A 17,731-nucleotide genomic window follows, 5' to 3' on the forward strand; every position below is an offset into this window, starting at 1 on the left:
CCGATAAGCTTATCCTCGTGCTCTCCATCGATACTCTCAACCGCATCAATTCAAAACGTTCATTCTATCAATTGTTAGATCTACACTGACTGTCCTAACTCCTACCACCCCTCCTCCACATCAGACGCATAGCACATCAAAATGACCGTCGACCCCAACCCAAAATCATTCACCGTCGCCCTCCAACCCCCGCCGGGATGGAACCTCACCCTCCCCACCCCGTCCAACCCATTCCCACCAACAAACCCCCCAACCTTCAACGACGCGATGACCATCCGCCTCAAAGTCTTCGTCGACGGACAGCACGTCTCCGCCTTAACCGAGATCGACGACGACGACCCCCGCAGCTGGCAATGGGTGATATATGACAGTAGCAGCTCAGTCAAAAGCCCCGTAGCAGTCATCCGGCTCGTCCCGCCGCCGCATGCACCGCATGAGCTCGTCACAAACCCCGGTGCTGATGCGTCACTGTCAAAGTACGATACTGCGCATGAGGCGTATATCAAGTTGACGAGGGTGGCGGTTTTGAGGGAGTACCGAGGTCTTGGGCTCGGGCGGAGACTGGTTGATGAGGCGTTGGGGTGGGCGAGGGGCCATGTGGAGGAGATCGAGGAGGCGTGTCGACGGGTGGTGGGGAGGGAGTTGAGGTGGAAGGGGTTGGTGCTGGTTCACGCGCAGGTGCAGGGGGAGAAGATGTATGAGCGGTTTGGGTTTGTGACAGATGAGAAGATGGGGAGGTGGGATGAGGAGGGGATTGAGCATGTAGGGATGTGGAAGAGGATTGACCTAGAGCCTCGTTCATAGATTTACAGTAGGAGAAAGGATCCGAGCGAAAATATCTAGATAGAGTATCATTGTAACGTATTAGAAAACCATCTATGGGTACCCTGATTGAAAAAAGAAAGTAATGCAATAACCACGCCATTCCTTCGTAAGCGCCGTGAACCATGAGAATTGAAATAACAGATCGCCGCTCAGAAAGAAGCATGACGGGGTATCCTGAGTCTGAACAATAACGACAAGAGCCCTTTCTATGAGTCGCATGAAAAACTATGCGGACAGAAAAGAAAGGGGACGAAGGCAAGAACCCGGAATGAAAACCAGTACTCCGCGCAGATGACCGAAATTGACCGAAATGATGGTCAGAAAGACCTCGCTGAATGATCATGAGGACAGATTCAGAGAATGAATCTGGAGATGACATGCATATGCAGAAAATGTAGGACTGTCGTAGAGCGTAGATCCGATTAGAAGGTGCTCCAGTTCCATCCGCGGGGAACGCTGGCAGCAATCTCAGTAGCCTGGCCCTGAGGAGCATTGGTGGCTTGGTTCGAAGGATCGTCCTGCTGCGGAGTGTCGGAGCTCGCTGTAACGTTTGTGGCAGACTCGGTGTCTTGGTTGATATTGCCAGTCGTCTCTTGCTGAGTCAAGAGAGTCTGGATCTTGTTCAAACGCTCAGTGCGAGCCTCTTCCCAGCGTTGGTAAGCGCTCCAGCAGAGATCGCAGGCGCGAGAAGGAACTCCTTCAGGGTGGAAGCGAGCATCTTGATCAAGAGGCACTATATGGGGAGTGTGAGAGGAGCAGAACACATGTCCGCAGTGGCGGCAATGGTGACGACGCAGGAAGAGGCCAAAAGATGAGCGGCAGGTGGGTGAGTCGCAGTTGGGAGAAGCAGCGTCCGCCTGTGAGGGAGCATTGTTAATCTTTTTGCTCATTGCCTAACGCAAAGGAGAATCCCTGTAGGGTAAATGACTAGTCACGCCATCGGATGCGATGACGAGCTTACACGCCATTTGCGAAGATTCTTGCGCGATGATTAGGGGTATATATCCCACTATATCCCTCGCGAGACAAGAGGAAAAGGGAAAGGAAAAAAAAAAAAAGAAAAGAAAAGAAAAAAAATACTAACCTTCCAGTGTTCTCTAGTGGGAAGACCAGTAACTTGACCAAGGTGCTCCGTCTTCATCCACTCATTCTCAGCGAGCTTGCTGATGGTGTTGTTAAAGTTGCTCTCCATGGTCGAACGACGGCTGACGAGCGTACTAGGTTCTTCGTCGTTCAAACTGTCCAGAGAACCGTGCACACTGCGCGGAGGGGTGGGGGGAGAGGACTTCTGAGGGCGTTCGGTAGGACGCAGGGCAGCGGGGACGTACAAGGGACCCTTAAGAGGCCGCAGCTGGCGACACTGCAAAGGAAGATGCTGTAGACGGGGAGAAGTGGGAGAATTTTTGGCAGGGGTGGCGGAAGCCGAGTTCACAGGAGATGGATGGCCGTAAACAGAGATCTGGTTGGCAGACAGAGGAGAAATAGTGGTGGTAGTGACAACGTGAGTGGCCATGATCTTTATCTTGTCTATTTCGTGAGGGGATCGAGATTCGTAAATGTGGGTGATCCCAAACAGAGAGAGAGTTGTAGAGAGGAGAGAGCACTGAAATGGCGAACAGAGGAGAGGCGAGTAGCAATACGCTTATCAAAAGCAGTGAATACAGGCTGGTTTAGGGGTGGTGAATGGTAGTCGCGAGTCTTGTTGAATGGGAGCAGACAAGCATCGCTCACTGTTGACAGCAGCGACCAGTAAGAATAATGGGAGGTCCAAGCAAGAAGCAGTATATGCAGATTGGAATGATAATTATGGTGTATGGGATACAAGGGATATGCAAAAAGATAAGCGCTTGATTGATCAAATGCTAGTTGGATGGATTAGCAGAAGAATGTACCTTGCTCACAGGGCTTACTGCACAGATAAGGAGAAGAAAAGCAAAGCCGTGGTATAGATCTGGGCGAGGCCGAGTACTAATAAGGATATCCCAGGGAACGAGCCAAGTCCCGGATGGGAGAATGGAACAGCCAGAAGAAGATACTACTAGCCGGGGAAAGAGGCGACGGTACTCGAAACGGCGGAATGGAGGGGCCGCTTTTTGCCATGCGTCTTCTCAGTACGTAGTATTAATTATTATTATTAGTACCCCGTAGTAGTATTATTATGCTGCCCTGTGGAGGACACCGAAAGACACTAACAGGTTAGGTTTGAGGCTAGAAAGTCCGAAGAAACAGAGTGGAGCAGGACGAGGCATGGACGATGGAGATGGGGATCGCTCGAAACGAAATCCCTGCCACGTTATTTGTTAACAGCTATCTAACTAGAGGAAATGGATGCTAATCATCGTGGGCCGGTTGGACGGCCGGGTTTTCTTGCCTTTACAGACTTCCCTTTGATACGGTGTAAATGTCTTCCCTGTTACCAAGGCCGAACTAATAAACTCCAAAGGATCATAATCATGACGGCATTGAACGGCTGGTGATCTATGCTGAGTGGTTCATGGAGCATATAAGATTCATGGTGGCAGGGTCTATACATGGATATTCTCCCGAAATGCTGAAGAAGATAAAGCTATGATGTATATCGTTTTAGCCATCTGCATCATGATCTTGAAGACAATACTTTGTATTGTTGTCTCAAAATCCAACACGGCGTTTATGGGTGAATCCCGAAAACCAGCCATCGGAAGAAATAGTGTAGTGGTGTCTATCCGTACTTGATCGAGAACGGCCTTTTACCGAGGCCGTTCTGTTCTGGCTGATTTTCGGGATTTCCTTAGCCTCCTATAGTCCAGCTAGTCTACCTACCAAGTCTACCGGATTAATTTCTATTAGTGTTACAGCTTAGCTGCTGACATTCAGCATTCTGCGGGTCCGGAGGATTGTAATCTATCTAAATGACGGTCGAGCTATGAATCTCATTCATGGATAATCATAATTATTCCTGATGGTCTCTGAGATTAGTAGTATGGAGTAGACACAGAGAAGATAACAGTCCGCAGTAAATGGGTGACCCTTCATTCCTTTCTGGGGGAGCTTCGCGTTTCATCCAAATAAGCGGTATGGCAGAGTCGCCCCAGGTGGGATTCCGGTTAAGAGGAAAGGCAGCAAATCATGGACGGGATGCGACATTCTGCCGGCATGCCCAGGATCAGCGAGCCCGTCAACTGGCTAATTTGCTATCTCCCTATCTACTCCGATAATCTTGCGGTAGAGTGTTCATCCTCCCGTATCGCATCCTCTCCCCTTGCAAATCACTTCGAGTCATAATGAGTTAATGACAGCTTTAGATGCTGGACATCAAAGCTACTGTTGACCGCTTCTTCTTGATTCGCATTTGCCATCTGTTTGGTCGTCACTCCCTTCCGTGGTCTGGTTCTGATGCGAGTGGCAATCCCCGTGAGGTATACTGACTTCAAGAGGAGCATGAGCACGACTTCTTGCCCCTTCAGGCAATCCTCAGCTCATCTTCGACTGTTGTCTCCACTGTTACGTTGTGGACGATGGCGATGATGTTCCATCTCCAAATCTCCAACCCGCCACCGTACAGGCTGAAGTACTTCATAGGCTCTTTAGTGATGCTAACTCTCTGGTTTGCGTTTGATGGATCCAAATTCCAAAGGACAGACCGAAGTCAAGACTAAGATGAAAAACGGTTACTCTTATTGGATGCTACTCCAAATTTCCACATGCGACGACGACCCACAGTGGCCACCTTGGCTGAGATATCTTTTTACCCTGTATGGAGTAGTTCACGAGTAGCGACGGACCAAAATGGCTCCTTACCCATAACTGAAGAGGTATGTGCATATCAACTGCTCCAGACTATGATGTCTTTTAGTATCAAAGGTACGATGCATACTGCAAGTAGCCTCATGACAAACATTGACGACAGGATGATGCTGAAGTAGATCCCCCCTTTCTCCTTGAATATCCCGCCCTTATCGGTCTGGTTCCCAAACCATTGTCTAGCGGTGTGGTCACGAGCGAGGAATCCATCCCACTTCCAGCATACTACGACAGGCTGCTACTCTATCGATTGGGCACTGCTACCTTGCCAATCCGTTGTGGCGTCCAAGACCCAAGGGTGGAAACCAATCAATCCTGCAAGCGGTCTTGGTGGGGCTCTTGGCGTCGCCTTGGAATTGGAGGTTCTTTGATCTTGTTATCGCAGAGAGCTGATTGGCTCAGGCGACCAAACACGTTCCCATTGGTCAGTGCCCCCGACTGCACGGACAGGCCCCGAACCGCGCTCTCCGGCATTTCCATCAGCTTGGGCAAACGACTCGAGATTATGTAACAGATTGGAGCAGCCCGCTCGGCTCCGTATTTTGCTGCGAAAGGCTAGCGCTTCCATTGGCCCTTGGACTTGGGACTTCGACTCTTCGAGAAGAAAGGTGCTCTCTTAGTATTATTCTTTCTATCCGATGAGCAAGTCGACTGTTGGCAAGCAACTTTGGTTGCCAACTGCAAGTGCTATGATCAAGAACACACAGTTGGGATCCCGAGGGGTTGTGGATCAAGTATAGAGGGGCGGTGCCGCGCAGCACACCGCGGCTATGTACTCCGTATCTGTCCAGGCAAGGCCTTCCGCTCACCGTTCGGCCGCTGCAGCTCACATGTCAGACATACTTGACATGCGTTGGATCCCCTCTCCTCGCTGGTCCAGACTGGTCGTAGAGTGTTGCGATTGGTAATAAGAGACTGTTAGAGATCCGCTGTCATAGTCGGTTAATTGTTTATTGTTGCCAAACCACAAACCCATAATAAGAATGGCTGGCAGTTGAACCTCAAAGAGAGGAGATCTCCAGGAGTCTCTTAATACAAAAATGTGTTTTGTGATCCTTCTGTAGATTGGCGTCAGTCATGTTGGCTGCTGTGTGATGGGCCTGGAGCCTGGCTTTGCCCTGTGTGGTTTTTCATGCCATATACAGAAGTGACCCATCAGATCTGTGTAGGTTAATACTGGTCTCTGCCGCTTGGTATTCTTCACCATGTTTGTCTATCCTAAGTATACCGTACTATACATAGTCGCTCTCTTTTCTCTCACTCCCCTGTTTAGGATGTTATTAAATGCTTTCATGGTCCGCCATAAAGGAGTGTGATACAGCAGCCGAGGCTGTTATGGGCAGAAGACTAATAGTTTATTTTGATAATTAGTAGGTAGTCATCAACTAGTCAGTAGTTAGTTAAGGCTAGTAACAGCTAGATAAAGTTCCCCTAAGTCATGAAATAGAGGGAGTAGTGCTTTAGAAAGTGCTTATCCCTTAGTATACATTTATATCTATCTACTGCAGTTCCAACAACGAAGGTTATATCCTACATTACCACTAATGGGATGGATAGTATCTGCTCACTCTATTTCACTTGGATTTTCTTATTCAAGGGCGTAAGCAAGACTGAGATCCCAGTGTCAGCTGCAGAGTACTAAAGTGCCATACAACCCACCTTTTTTTAAGAGAAGTAAGGCATTGATTTCCCGGAAAAGTTCATTGGATATTCCCCAAGCAGCAGTTGCATAGGGCTGACGAATTCTGAGTCCGAGAAACACAAACTGATCCTGCTGGTCGTGCTACTTCTGTAGCTTGATTGTATGTCTGCGACGCTCTATATCTTCAAGCAGAAGCGGAGTACTACACCTCCTTGTATCTCCTCAATCCTTTTACTATCGTAAGATAATGCGTTCTAAGGAGTACTGGAAGCCAGGAAGTAGATTGATTATGTCTAGAGTAACCAGACGTGGCTATGGAAAGCAATTCTGACTAACATTTCAGGTCTTCCAACTCGAGGCTATGCAATTTCTCAACTCTCGCATTTTCCACTGATTGTAGATGGACTGTAATCATACTGGATCTGGGAGCTTGCTCTCACCTGGCTATATCATCTCTAACTAACAGTAATAGAGCAAATGTTTGAACACTATAGCGACTTGACGGCATATTCAGCTGCAGCTACAGCTGCTGCACGTTCGGTCTCTTATTAGGTATATGTCCAGTAGCGAGTAGGCGCTCATTGATGAGGTAGGGTGGAATCAGCCACCACTGATCTCTTTAGGTTCTTCAGGCTTTCCTCATTAAAGTTAGAACATTATCCTATTCTAAAGCTTAGAGACTCTAATTTCTCCATAACTGCTCCTAGGCTAAGTACTGATGAAGAGGGTTGCCAGGTTAAGGCATTCCTGGATTATCAGATTAAGATAAGTACAGCAAGCCGCTAAGTCAAATCAACAAATACGATCACAGCGCCAAATCCCTACTATACAGTGTTTAGAAAAGAGCAAAATCATGATACCGGCATAACAGAACGTCTGTCTGACAGGCCTCAGATCGCACCAAGCAGATGATGCTGCTCTCTTAAGAATGCCACGTCCTCACTCAGAGCAGCATTCCGCTCCTCCAGATTTTGAATACACTTAATTGCGCTAGTGAGGATTTCACACTTCTTCATCGAGCACGGCCTATTAATTGAGACCTTTTGTTTGTTCCGACAACTAGTGATGACCTTTTCTAGAGTGGTAAACTTGGCATTCATGTTGGTGCGGTACCGCTTCTCAATGATATTATGGGATGCCCGTTTGGCAGCTTTGCGGCCTTTGATCGTTTGAGAATCGGCAGATGAAGTTCCACTTTTCTTGGTAGTAGGAGTTGATGAGGGCGATGGAGATAGTACGCCAGTGACTAGAGAAAGATCTTGCTGTGAAACGGTTCTGGGGCTTGACCGCTGTCGAGTTTGGTTATGGGGTTGTTGTTTGGTATTGGCTATGCGACTCATGGAATCAGTTGAGGCGCTTGGTGCGGTGGTGTCTAAGGTTGAATTATCAGATGAGGCTCGATCTGATTGTTGCGCACAAGAAGTTGGTGGCCACAGTTGGGTCTTACTTCTGACCTCCTATATCATGTCACAGGTTAGAACAGAAGAGAAGATGGACTGGATTAAGTGGATGACCTACTGATGGTGAGAGATCAGAAGAGACGGCAGTTCCCCTAAATGCGCTGATATAAGTAGGGAACTTGACAGTTTCTGGCGGCCCTGACATTTCGTCAGGGAAGATGTCTTCTGGGTCCAGTACCATATTGCCGGTGGGATCTTGCGTGATAGTCTCTGGCAGCATGCTCCTCAGTTGAAATGCATCAATGGTATTATTGTCATCCTGAGGACCTGGTAGTATGTCGGGATATGTAGCCATACCAGAGCTCTGCTGGAAGCAAATGTTACTGTTGCTTTGAAAAGGCCACGAAATTGAAGCGCTGGCTCTGCTGTAATAATTCATCCTGATGGCAGTAGGCAATGGTTGTAAAACAATGCAGCTGCCTTAAGTCACATATTCATAGTTGTAAACAGAAAGTTGATCTATGATGATTTCTCGGAGCTTGAATAGGGGAGAGGACAAGCCGTGAACGATAGATACATATACAAAAGTATTGCCTTGCCACGGAAGTATTCAGCTTCATGACGCCATGTGTCATTAGGCCTACCTGGGGATCGACATGTGCCAGTACCAACCAGGGATCTGCTGAATGTTAACCAATAGTACTGCAGCCAGATCGAACGTGAGGCGTTGAAGAATAGATGGTCGACAATTTGGCATTGCTGCTAAATAGGAAGGACCCTTAACTTCCCAGGGTTAAGGGAAGGCTATGTCATGAGGACCAAACCAGACTGGATAAGCGACATTCTAGGTTCAAACCTACCTTAACATTATTTTAGTGTTTTCGAGGAGCTGTAAGGTTCTTCTTCATTTAGTCCTACCGCCAGCTAAGAATTAGGGAATGCCTTTTTCTACTCCACGTTCAGGTTCCTTGTTTCCAAACTGACTCATCCTCTGCATCAAGTAAGCATGGTTCGCGACAGATCTCCGTGGAATCATCTCTCAATTTTCAGAAGAGGAATGTATACCGCCTGGAAAATCTATCCACGCCTATAGTTGTCGCCCCCTGGACCTAATGGCCAGCACCAAGACTATCAGCTCCATATATCATCGGCCGAAGATCTACCAACCAACATCCACTCAGCAGCATCTATATCAATCTCCACCAATGAAGCTCACATGTCGTGCCTAGACATGTCAATCGACGCACCTAGATCGGCTCGGTGGAGTTTGCCGGAGCGGCCATCTGACTGCAACCCCGGTGTCTGTCAAATCAGACTTGTGGAGGGTGTCATCAAGGGCTTGGCGATCAGTTTTTGACATTCATGTCTTGGCATTAGAGGAGAGCCGTCAAGTTGACAGAGACCGAGCCAAAACTAAACCGAAGGATGGCTCAAACGATCTTCTCATCAGAGGGTCGAACGATTTAACACTGTCAGTGATCTCTCAATCGCAAAAATACTGGCTAAGCTGACTCTGCATTTGGTTGCCCATGGGGATTCTGGTTCATGGTTCAATCATGGCAACTGTCAGATAAGAAGCTCTCCGATAAGGTTGACAGTACGGAGTATGACACTTTCCATTCATTCGGTATCAGCAACCGTTGGATTTCCATGGGTGGCGTTTACATGCGTCTAACCAACTATGACCGGAAACATCAGCCGTCCAATAGACGCTCGACCAGATGCTCAGTAGGGCTTCGACCAATGAGGCTCAATATCGCGTGTCTTCCAAATGTCAATGTGGTCCTTGAATGAACCTACTTGACTCCTTACTGTAACCATAGGGCAATTGATTACTCAGATACTCGTTGGATGGAGTGGTTCACCGACAAACACAGCCCGAACGTATAGAGTGGAAGAGAGATATAGGGCCGAAGCCAGAGAATCGCTGCGATTGGGTTCCAGGTTCGTTAACAATTCTCATTAGTATCAGCGATCCAGCAATTTTCAATTACCTTTTCTAGGGATCTCATTCTATCAGATGACTGTGTGCCATCTGAAACCGTCCGATTCTGAGTGGAATCGACGGCCTACCCTCCTCGAATCCTGAAAATGGCTCAATGCGATGATAATACATGCATACATTGCTTGTCTAGGTTCTCCTTATGCAGCTTATCAAGTTGTGACTTATGTAGAGGTATAATCGACTAATATACGCATTGTTGCAAGCCCCAGACACATTGAGCGAAAGTGACAGCCAGGACCCTAAAAGTTCACATTGGCTTAAAGCGGCTGGAAAATACAGCCGTCAAAATAGCTACCATGGATATGACGAACTTTCTTTGCTGGGTGGTTATGACAGGAATGTGTGGAGGTATGTTCAAGCCGCCATTTAGAGAATGACACTTACACTTTCTCGCTCGAAGTGGCAGAGCATACTTCAGTGACATTCAACTCAAAAGCTGTCTGACCAATGCATGTTCATGATCTGGACCCTTGCGAGTGGTAGGTACCTATCATACGGAGCTCCCGGCCATCCTATTATTTTTCAGTCCTTTTCTTTTTCTTTTTCCACTGGGAACCAGCTGTTTGTTAGAAGCAGCATATCTTCCAAATACCCGATTGTAGCATTCTATGAATCATTAAGATCAGCTTTTGGCTGGATCTTTAAGTTAGATATGGAATGATGATCCTCTAACTTGTACCCAGGACAGCTATGTTGACAGCTTATTCTGGATAGTCCTTTCTCTAGCTCAGGCTTAAAAGCCCTGTAGCTTCTCTGCATTGAAACACTAGTCTTCTAGCTAAGCCGGTTATAAGCCTCCTATCAATGTTTTTCTTAATTATATGATCCTCGTGTTTCCACAAGCAGAATGACGTGGGATTTCAGCTACCTTGCGAAGAGCGGTCTATTCGCCTACGCTCCTAAATCGGAGCCTAGAGAATCCGAGAAATGTGTCTTCGAGGCCGAATCAGCACATATGTCAATGCATGACGCCCACCATGATGGCCATTTCCACGATGACCAGGCAGTCCCGATGATCTTTTGTCATTCCTGGCCCCCGATAAATAAGAACGAGGCCAAGGCAAATCTTGCAGAGTCGTGGGGGAGTAATCTCTCATCTAAAGAGAAACAGCAACTTCTCAAAGCATACGAGGAATCATTCGACGATTATCGGACGGTCAAGAGGGAACTGGTGCACTCTTTTTCCAAAGACAGGTTAACGATTGTGAAGCCTTCTTGAATGCGACTTTATCCTACGACATTGTTGTAGATGGCGCTGCCATCATCCGTGGCGTCACAGATACAGATTTCAACATACATAGATCTGAGTCTGGCTCCATTGGAGCATGGAAGATTATGGCTCTCTTTCCATAAAGCCCTACCCTACCTACAGCAGGGCCTGGATATATGTCTACTCTGTACCTCAGATGGTCTTTCATGAATTTATGGTTATACCTAGCTTGTATATATTTACCCCGCAGTCAGACATGAGAGATACATTAGGATTTCTTCCTAACCCAGACACCAATGGACTATGTCATCATTCTCCTGTGCCAATGCCTTGTAGGTGGCTGAGACACAAGGATGCCTCTTAGAGTATAGTAGCATATCTTTAGAGTGGCATGACATATCTTCCGGTGAGGTCATCTCCATCTCACTCACACCCTTAATCAGCAATGCCCAGCTGAGTACTCGGGAGCTGGAGTTACTGCATATGTATCATCTCAAGGCCAAAACCCTAACGAAGAGCGAATGTGCTGCCCCATTTACAAAGCCTTTCTCCTCCTAAGGTAGCAGAACTGCTTCAGAATACGACTGTATAGTGCGCGGTGGATCACACAGACTGACTGGTGTAAGTAAGAGCAGGAAGCTGCTCTGCTTTTTCTGTAGCCTTCCTGCTGCTACATTGCAAAGCATTTGGGCCTACAATGCACAGCCTGTTTATAGTACATGTAATTGAACGATGAACACTTTATGCAAGGTAATGCTACATAGGGACCAGTCCATAATCCTTTTGTATTGCAGTACTTGTTCTGGGATCGTAACAATTCCAAGATCGACAAGATTCTCGAGCTTGTCCAATACGAATAAGTTTCGACGTAGTTTGTTCAGCAAAGTAGACAGACTAGGAAGACTTCTGGATGTAAAGTACTCGACGACGCACAAGCAATTTATTCGAAAGTCAACGGGATATGACCGTCAAGTCCCATTGATCTAGAGCTAGGAAGGGCCTAGAGGTCCTCATCTCCGAGCCTCTGATCAGCAATCAAAAGCCGTCATTGACTTTTCTCCATGCTCATGAATGGATATCCCCACGTCATGCCAATCTCGGCTCCTCATTCTGGCTGCCAGTTGATATCACGAGTCACTATTCCGCATCGCTATCTCGGCGTAATGTCGAGCAACATATTGCATATGGCATACTTACCAGGGAGCAGCGCACAGTACTAATAGTCACCCGAGTTGAACAGTCGTCTAAGTGGCGATGAGTCCAGACGCGGCGCGATGACGATCGAAGGAGGTTTTTAAGCCCCATTGGGGAAGAATGGTGGGTTACATCCTCTCATTGTTTACCTGCACAACAGCCTAGATTCAATTTGCCCCGAGCAAGGTATCATTTCAGTATATACATCTAATGGAATCTGTTACAGGCAATAATCTAAAGTATATGGCAACCCCTCCGCCGAGGATCTCAATACCAAGTGCTATGGCGACGCTATCCGTCGATCCAACAATATACTGGCTACGATAGGTCAAAACCAAGGGTGGCAAAAGCAAGATCCGAAGAGAATGTCTCGAATGAGCTGTTTGATTATCATTTCTTTGATGATATTAATCTTTCATACATATGCCATAGGAAGTCAGTCTTATTCTCCTCTGTGCATCTTATATAACCCTAAAAAACCAAAGGCGCAGTATGCCTAGGAAAGTAAACTACTACATAGAGGCAATTAACTGCCGCGGTAATATCCTGTTCTGCTCTATCTTTAGTAGATGCTATGCATTAGTATTATAAGTTAGCGCAGGGCATCTGCACGATTGAGGCTTTCTTGCGGATTCTGGAATTTCATTGAGTACCTCAGTTAAGGTTGTTGATGATTTGGTGGCTTAATGGGTGATTGAGCTGAAGCGGAGGAATTAGGTATAAAGCAATTCACAGTAGTTTTGAGAATAGTATGGGGTGCAATAGTTTGTATGGGTGTGCTTCCTGATGAATAGAATAGATTATCATTCAGTGATTTCTCTAAAAAGTCAGTTAAGTGGTTCTTAATCAGGCAACCATTTACTGCACAAGCACATACTACTGCTAATAAAGAAATATTCTAAGAGTGGTCTAGATATTCGCTATACAGGCAAACGCTTTAAGAGCAACCTAATTATGCTTTACTACTAGTATTCCCGCCAGTGCAGACTGCCGCTCGCTCTTAAAAAGTATACTGAGGGATGTGAATCGTGCTAACAGTCCAAGTCTTGCCACCATCGGAAGTGGACATCTCGCCGGTGACGCCCTGGCCCTTGTAGTTGGTGTATTTGTAGTTGGGATCCGGGCTGTCCAGGATAATCTTGGTGTCGATCCAGGCTAAAGGTACAGTGCATGTTAGCCAGTGACTTTGAACAGCGAGTTGCCGTGTCAACTTACAGTGAGCACCGACGGTGCCGCAGTCGGTTGCGGCGCACTCCACAGCGCTGCCCCAGCCCTGGGCATGTCCGTCACTGGTGGAGAGTGTGGAAACGACTTGCCCATTCACGGAGAGCGTCTGCGTGTAGTTGCGAGAAGAATCATCGTACTTGTCTGAAGGATAGTCAGTTCTGCATGTCCAGAGTCTAGGCTGAGATATGGCGCTGCTGCTTACAGTGCATCGTTACGTGGTCGCCAGGCTTGGCGGGGGCGCTCTCGCCCTGCACAGGGTACTGCGAGGACTCTAGATAGACTGTGCGTTAGTGCCATTGATGGTTCAGGTAGTGGGCGTGCCATGATAGATCAACGAACCTCCAGTCTTCAGGAGCGTGTAGGTAAAGACACTCCACTCGTTGGATTGCCACTTGTCGGCGATGGACTGGATCAAGTCTCCGTTGGAGGTGCCCATGCCGACCCAAAGGGAAAGATCTCCCCTGTTGTTTTCGCTCAGAGTGGGCAGGATGAGAGTGGATGTTGCTTCGCGGATGAAGGAGTTGGAAGCAACAGGACCAGTGCTAAAGGCAGGACCCATAGCCGCATTCACGGCGGTAAAGGCTCCTGCTGCGAGAGCAGCAGAGAGGAGCTGGCTAATGGAAGGCATGGTGGTAGTGATTTGGAAGTATATGACTGTAAGTTCAGTGTGGAGTGCGTGATTCTGTTTTTGTCCTTGCTCGGAAGACCAGCAAAGCCGTTTTATAGTTCTTCTTTTGTGACTTTGTTGATCTCTAGGTCAGTCCTTAAATCGTAGTCCTCCGATCCGCTCTCGCCGGACTGTGTCATAGTACGACATGTCTATATGCGGTGGGATTCTCCACCATTTATGACTCGGGTTGTGAGACATCTATCAAGTCGAAACAACCTGAGACAGGGGGGTTAGGAACAAAAACACCAATAGGTGGACTTATGACGCTATACGGAGTAGCTGTCTATCAACTGCCATATTCTCCCGATCTTAAGAACGCCATTTAAGTGTTCACGGGCCCCTTTCCAAATAAGTTCTGGGCTGCATGCTCATTGAACCGGAGGAGGAAGCTTGAAGACATAATGTTTCGAATTTCTCCACCAAGCACCTCCCCTGCGGTTAGACCGGATGTACGAGCACATACGGAATACTAAACATACTACAAAGTTGTCAGCCAATGCTCTATACGGTACCCTAGCTTTGACCCACGGCCGGTTAAGAGAGGAGAACAGGCATCTCTGCCCAACGAGTGGAGGAAACAGGAACTTACTTCCATTAAGACTCCCAGAGGTTTTCCGGGGACGTTGCTGAAATCGTTACGGTGCCTGCCAAGGTGCAGGACTTGGACCCTTATTTGGATCCGACTAGTCATTTAACTTAGGATATGCGGGGCTTACATTGCTGGAGGATTCTGAATCAAGAGTGCTTCCGCCATTATCCGGTAGCTAGGTAGTAGCGTCTAGGCACTGCACGGTCAAACTGCTGGAAATACTTGCGAATCAAGAACGTTTAGAAAGCCTACTCGGAGTAAGCTTCTCCTCCCTGCAACAACTGAACTAGCTTAATGGTGGCTTAGAATTATTCAGGAGTGTGAAACTGCAAGACCTCGAACTCTTCAGGGCTCAAGGTACCAAACACCTTGGCGGAGAAACCTTCCGAATGCAGACTATAGTTGCCTGGCTTATAGCTCTTGATCCCTGTGTCCATTGCTGAGGGTTTCGGCTTTATTGAGGCGGTTTGATGCAGACTGAGCACGGAGTAATGTACGAGTCTTCAAACGACGGCTTTGTGTGGAACAGTGTCAGAGGTATAGGACTAGTTCAGACTCCTGATTTATTAGACAAACTGCGCCCTTCAGAAAGAATTTCAATTAATGGTTTTAGTGGGCATTGGAGCATGCTAACAAGCTGACGGGTGGGCACCAAGGCGGGAGGATTATACGCTTGTTTTGACGGGACTCGGAAAATGCGCGACTCATCCATATACACACTGGTCCCATCATCCCACCCTCTTCTTAGGTTGTCCTTGATTTGATATGCAAAGGATCCATTGATTTAAAAATACGTTGCTCAACAGCCACCAGCAAAGCTTAGTAACTGCCTAGCCTCCTTTGTCATGTCTATTTGACACAGTTTCTGCACCTTTCGTCTAATAATTCAATCAGGAAGCAGCGGATGTCCCCATCTTTAATTGCAGACAAACTTGTGTCCCAGTCGCCTAGAGCTAGATCCTTAACTGCTGGTCATACTCGACCACATGGTTGTGCGACTGAGTCTGACTGGACTCGGGATAGATTCTCCGGAGTGTAACGACAAAGATTACCAATGAACAGCTGGCTAGTTAGCTACTTTCTTTGTATTCACTTACCATCTTCGAGAAACAGAGCCTCCCGACCCGGTAAGACGATGTCGGAGTCCAATCGCTTGCTTTACTAAGAACGGAAATATATAATCATCTAGGCGACGTCCAATCTCTCACAGTCCATGTCAGGCATTACCAGCCTCATAATGGTACTTCTGATGTAAATGTTGGGAGACGACTATCACAACATGAAGAACCAACGCTTCTCATCGGCTAAGCAGATAGTTTCTAAGGACTACTTTATCTGGCCACTTAGCCACGGATCCTGGAGCAGTTCTTTTGCCGTCTTTCTGTCTTCAGGTCGCTATTGCAGCACCTTCCTCATGAAAGCCATAGCGAAGGGCTCTCCAGTTCAGCTCTAGTAAAACTGTCAAGGGTAGCTCTGCCTTCTATTTCTTGAGGAATCCTATCACTCTTAATGCCTAATCCGGATTAGGATCAGTAACTGAAGATTATAAAGTCCACATAATGTTTACCTGTGTGAACAAGCTTGCATTATGTATGGAGATAGTCAAGTGCAAGAAAAACCTGCATAAGACCAATCTGGAGTAGATCTTCAGTAAACCAATGATTATGGTTGCGATATAGCAGATCCCTGAAACTTTCCCGCATTGGTTTCTGAACAAGAGAGTGATGGTCCCGTCCAGGACGAGGAATGTGAATATATCTACCGAAGACATCGCCGATATTGACCGGATAATATTGTCCTTTCCTGAACTCTTCGAAACGTTCCTCGTCAAGTATTTAGGTGCCTTTGTTTATCTTCCAGATATGGTTAGCGCAGAGTGGTTATATATTATTGTTCTCTCCTCATGCATGCACACTACGTCATCCACTTAGAGGCACAGTAAGACGAACACATCATGCCATCTTACAGCTTACAAATTATACTGCATTCTTGCAACATAGAAGAGAGGACTCTTCACCCTCTCCTAAATCCAACTTCTTGAGTCAACTCAAGAAACCAAAATGAAGCTAGCAGTCTTCAGCGCCAAATCCTACGACAAGCTCTTCCTCGACAGCGCCCTCGAGAAAGACTACGCATCCTTCTGCGAAACCGTCTATCACTCTTTCGCTCTATCCTCCGAGACAGTCTCACTAGCCAAAGGCAGCGATGCAGTCTGCGCCTTTGTAAACGACACACTGGACGCGCCAGTCCTCAAATCTCTCCACGCCTACGGCATTCGCGCAATCCTTCTGCGCTGCGCCGGTTTCAATAATGTCGACCTGCAAGTCGCAGAGGAGCTGGGCTTTTTCGTCGCCAACGTCCCCTCCTACTCCCCCGAAGCCGTGGCCGAATTCGCCGTGGCGCTGATCCAGACTCTGAACCGTAAGACGCACCGCGCGTATAACCGCGTGCGGGAGGGGAACTTCAATCTCGAGGGGTTCCTGGGGCATACGCTGCACGGGAAGACGGTGGGGATTGTAGGTGTTGGGCGCATTGGGCTGGCGCTTGCGAAGATCTTCCATGGGTTTGGGTGCAGGCTGCTGGCGTATGATCCGTTCGGAGGGGCTGAGTTTAAAACGTACGGGGAGTTTACCGGGTTGTCCGAGTTGTTGGCGCAGAGCGATGTGGTCAGCCTCCACTGTCCTCTTACGGAGAGCACGCGACATATCATCAATGATGAGACCCTGGCGCAGATGAAGAAGGGCGCGTTGCTGGTTAACACCTCCCGTGGAGGGCTGATCAACACCAAGGCTGCGATCCGGGCACTCAAGGCGGGCCACCTGGGTGGTCTGGCGTTGGATGTGTACGAGGGGGAGGGCTCGTTGTTTTACAATGATCATTCGGCTGAGATTATCCATGACGACACGCTGATGCGACTGATGACGTTTCCCAATGTTCTTGTCTGTGGGCATCAGGCGTTTTTTACGCAGGAGGCCTTGAGTGAAATCGCGGGAGTCACGCTGGGCAATCTGCAGGATTTTGTACTGAAACGGACATGCAAGAACTCGTTGGTGCGCGAAGGCCACCTGCTGGTTAGGAGGGATACAGAGCCTGTTCGTTTATGAGCTGGGAGGGGGTCGTATCAAGCACTTGGGTATTGGCATTTCGCGTCTATGGAAAGAACCTATTCATAATCAAGCACTATGG

At 47.7% G+C, this 17,731-nt stretch overlaps 5 protein-coding genes across 5 annotated transcripts, besides 1 other annotated feature; 2 read left to right on the top strand and 3 right to left on the bottom strand.

The window, feature by feature from the left end:
• Nucleotides 1-141: 141 nt before the first annotated feature.
• NFIA_008290 (GNAT family N-acetyltransferase) lies at nucleotides 142-804 on the top strand (the record flags this gene model as incomplete). The annotated part of the gene is made up of 1 exon (XM_001264048.1): nucleotides 142-804. One exon carries the CDS (start codon nucleotides 142-144, stop codon nucleotides 802-804), a length of 663 nt encoding a protein of 220 aa, XP_001264049.1.
• Nucleotides 805-1,247: 443 nt separating this feature from the next.
• NFIA_008300 (FYVE zinc finger domain-containing protein) lies at nucleotides 1,248-2,338 on the bottom strand (the record flags this gene model as incomplete). The annotated part of the gene is made up of 2 exons (XM_001264049.1): nucleotides 1,248-1,718; nucleotides 1,910-2,338. The coding sequence occupies 2 exons, from the start codon at nucleotides 2,336-2,338 to the stop codon at nucleotides 1,248-1,250; spliced, it is 900 nt and encodes a 299-aa protein (XP_001264050.1).
• Nucleotides 1,860-1,902: a microsatellite.
• A 4,802-nt stretch (nucleotides 2,339-7,140) lies between the features above and the next one.
• NFIA_008310 (putative HLH DNA binding domain protein) lies at nucleotides 7,141-8,005 on the bottom strand (the record flags this gene model as incomplete). The annotated part of the gene is made up of 2 exons (XM_001264050.1): nucleotides 7,141-7,707; nucleotides 7,769-8,005. 2 exons carry the CDS (start codon nucleotides 8,003-8,005, stop codon nucleotides 7,141-7,143), a joined length of 804 nt encoding a protein of 267 aa, XP_001264051.1.
• A 5,054-nt stretch (nucleotides 8,006-13,059) lies between these two features.
• NFIA_008320 (uncharacterized protein) lies at nucleotides 13,060-13,914 on the bottom strand (the record flags this gene model as incomplete). Its single annotated transcript, XM_001264051.1, has 4 exons — nucleotides 13,060-13,214; nucleotides 13,275-13,427; nucleotides 13,489-13,557; nucleotides 13,626-13,914. 4 exons carry the CDS (start codon nucleotides 13,912-13,914, stop codon nucleotides 13,060-13,062), a joined length of 666 nt encoding a protein of 221 aa, XP_001264052.1.
• A 2,691-nt stretch (nucleotides 13,915-16,605) lies between these two features.
• NFIA_008330 (2-hydroxyacid dehydrogenase) lies at nucleotides 16,606-17,649 on the top strand (the record flags this gene model as incomplete). The annotated part of the gene is made up of 1 exon (XM_001264052.1): nucleotides 16,606-17,649. One exon carries the CDS (start codon nucleotides 16,606-16,608, stop codon nucleotides 17,647-17,649), a length of 1,044 nt encoding a protein of 347 aa, XP_001264053.1.
• Between the last annotated feature and the right edge of the window lie 82 nt (nucleotides 17,650-17,731).

Source organism: Aspergillus fischeri, genomic scaffold, assembly GCF_000149645.3.
Source record: "Aspergillus fischeri NRRL 181 1099437636249 genomic scaffold, whole genome shotgun sequence".
NCBI lineage: Eukaryota > Fungi > Ascomycota > Eurotiomycetes > Eurotiales > Aspergillaceae > Aspergillus > Aspergillus fischeri.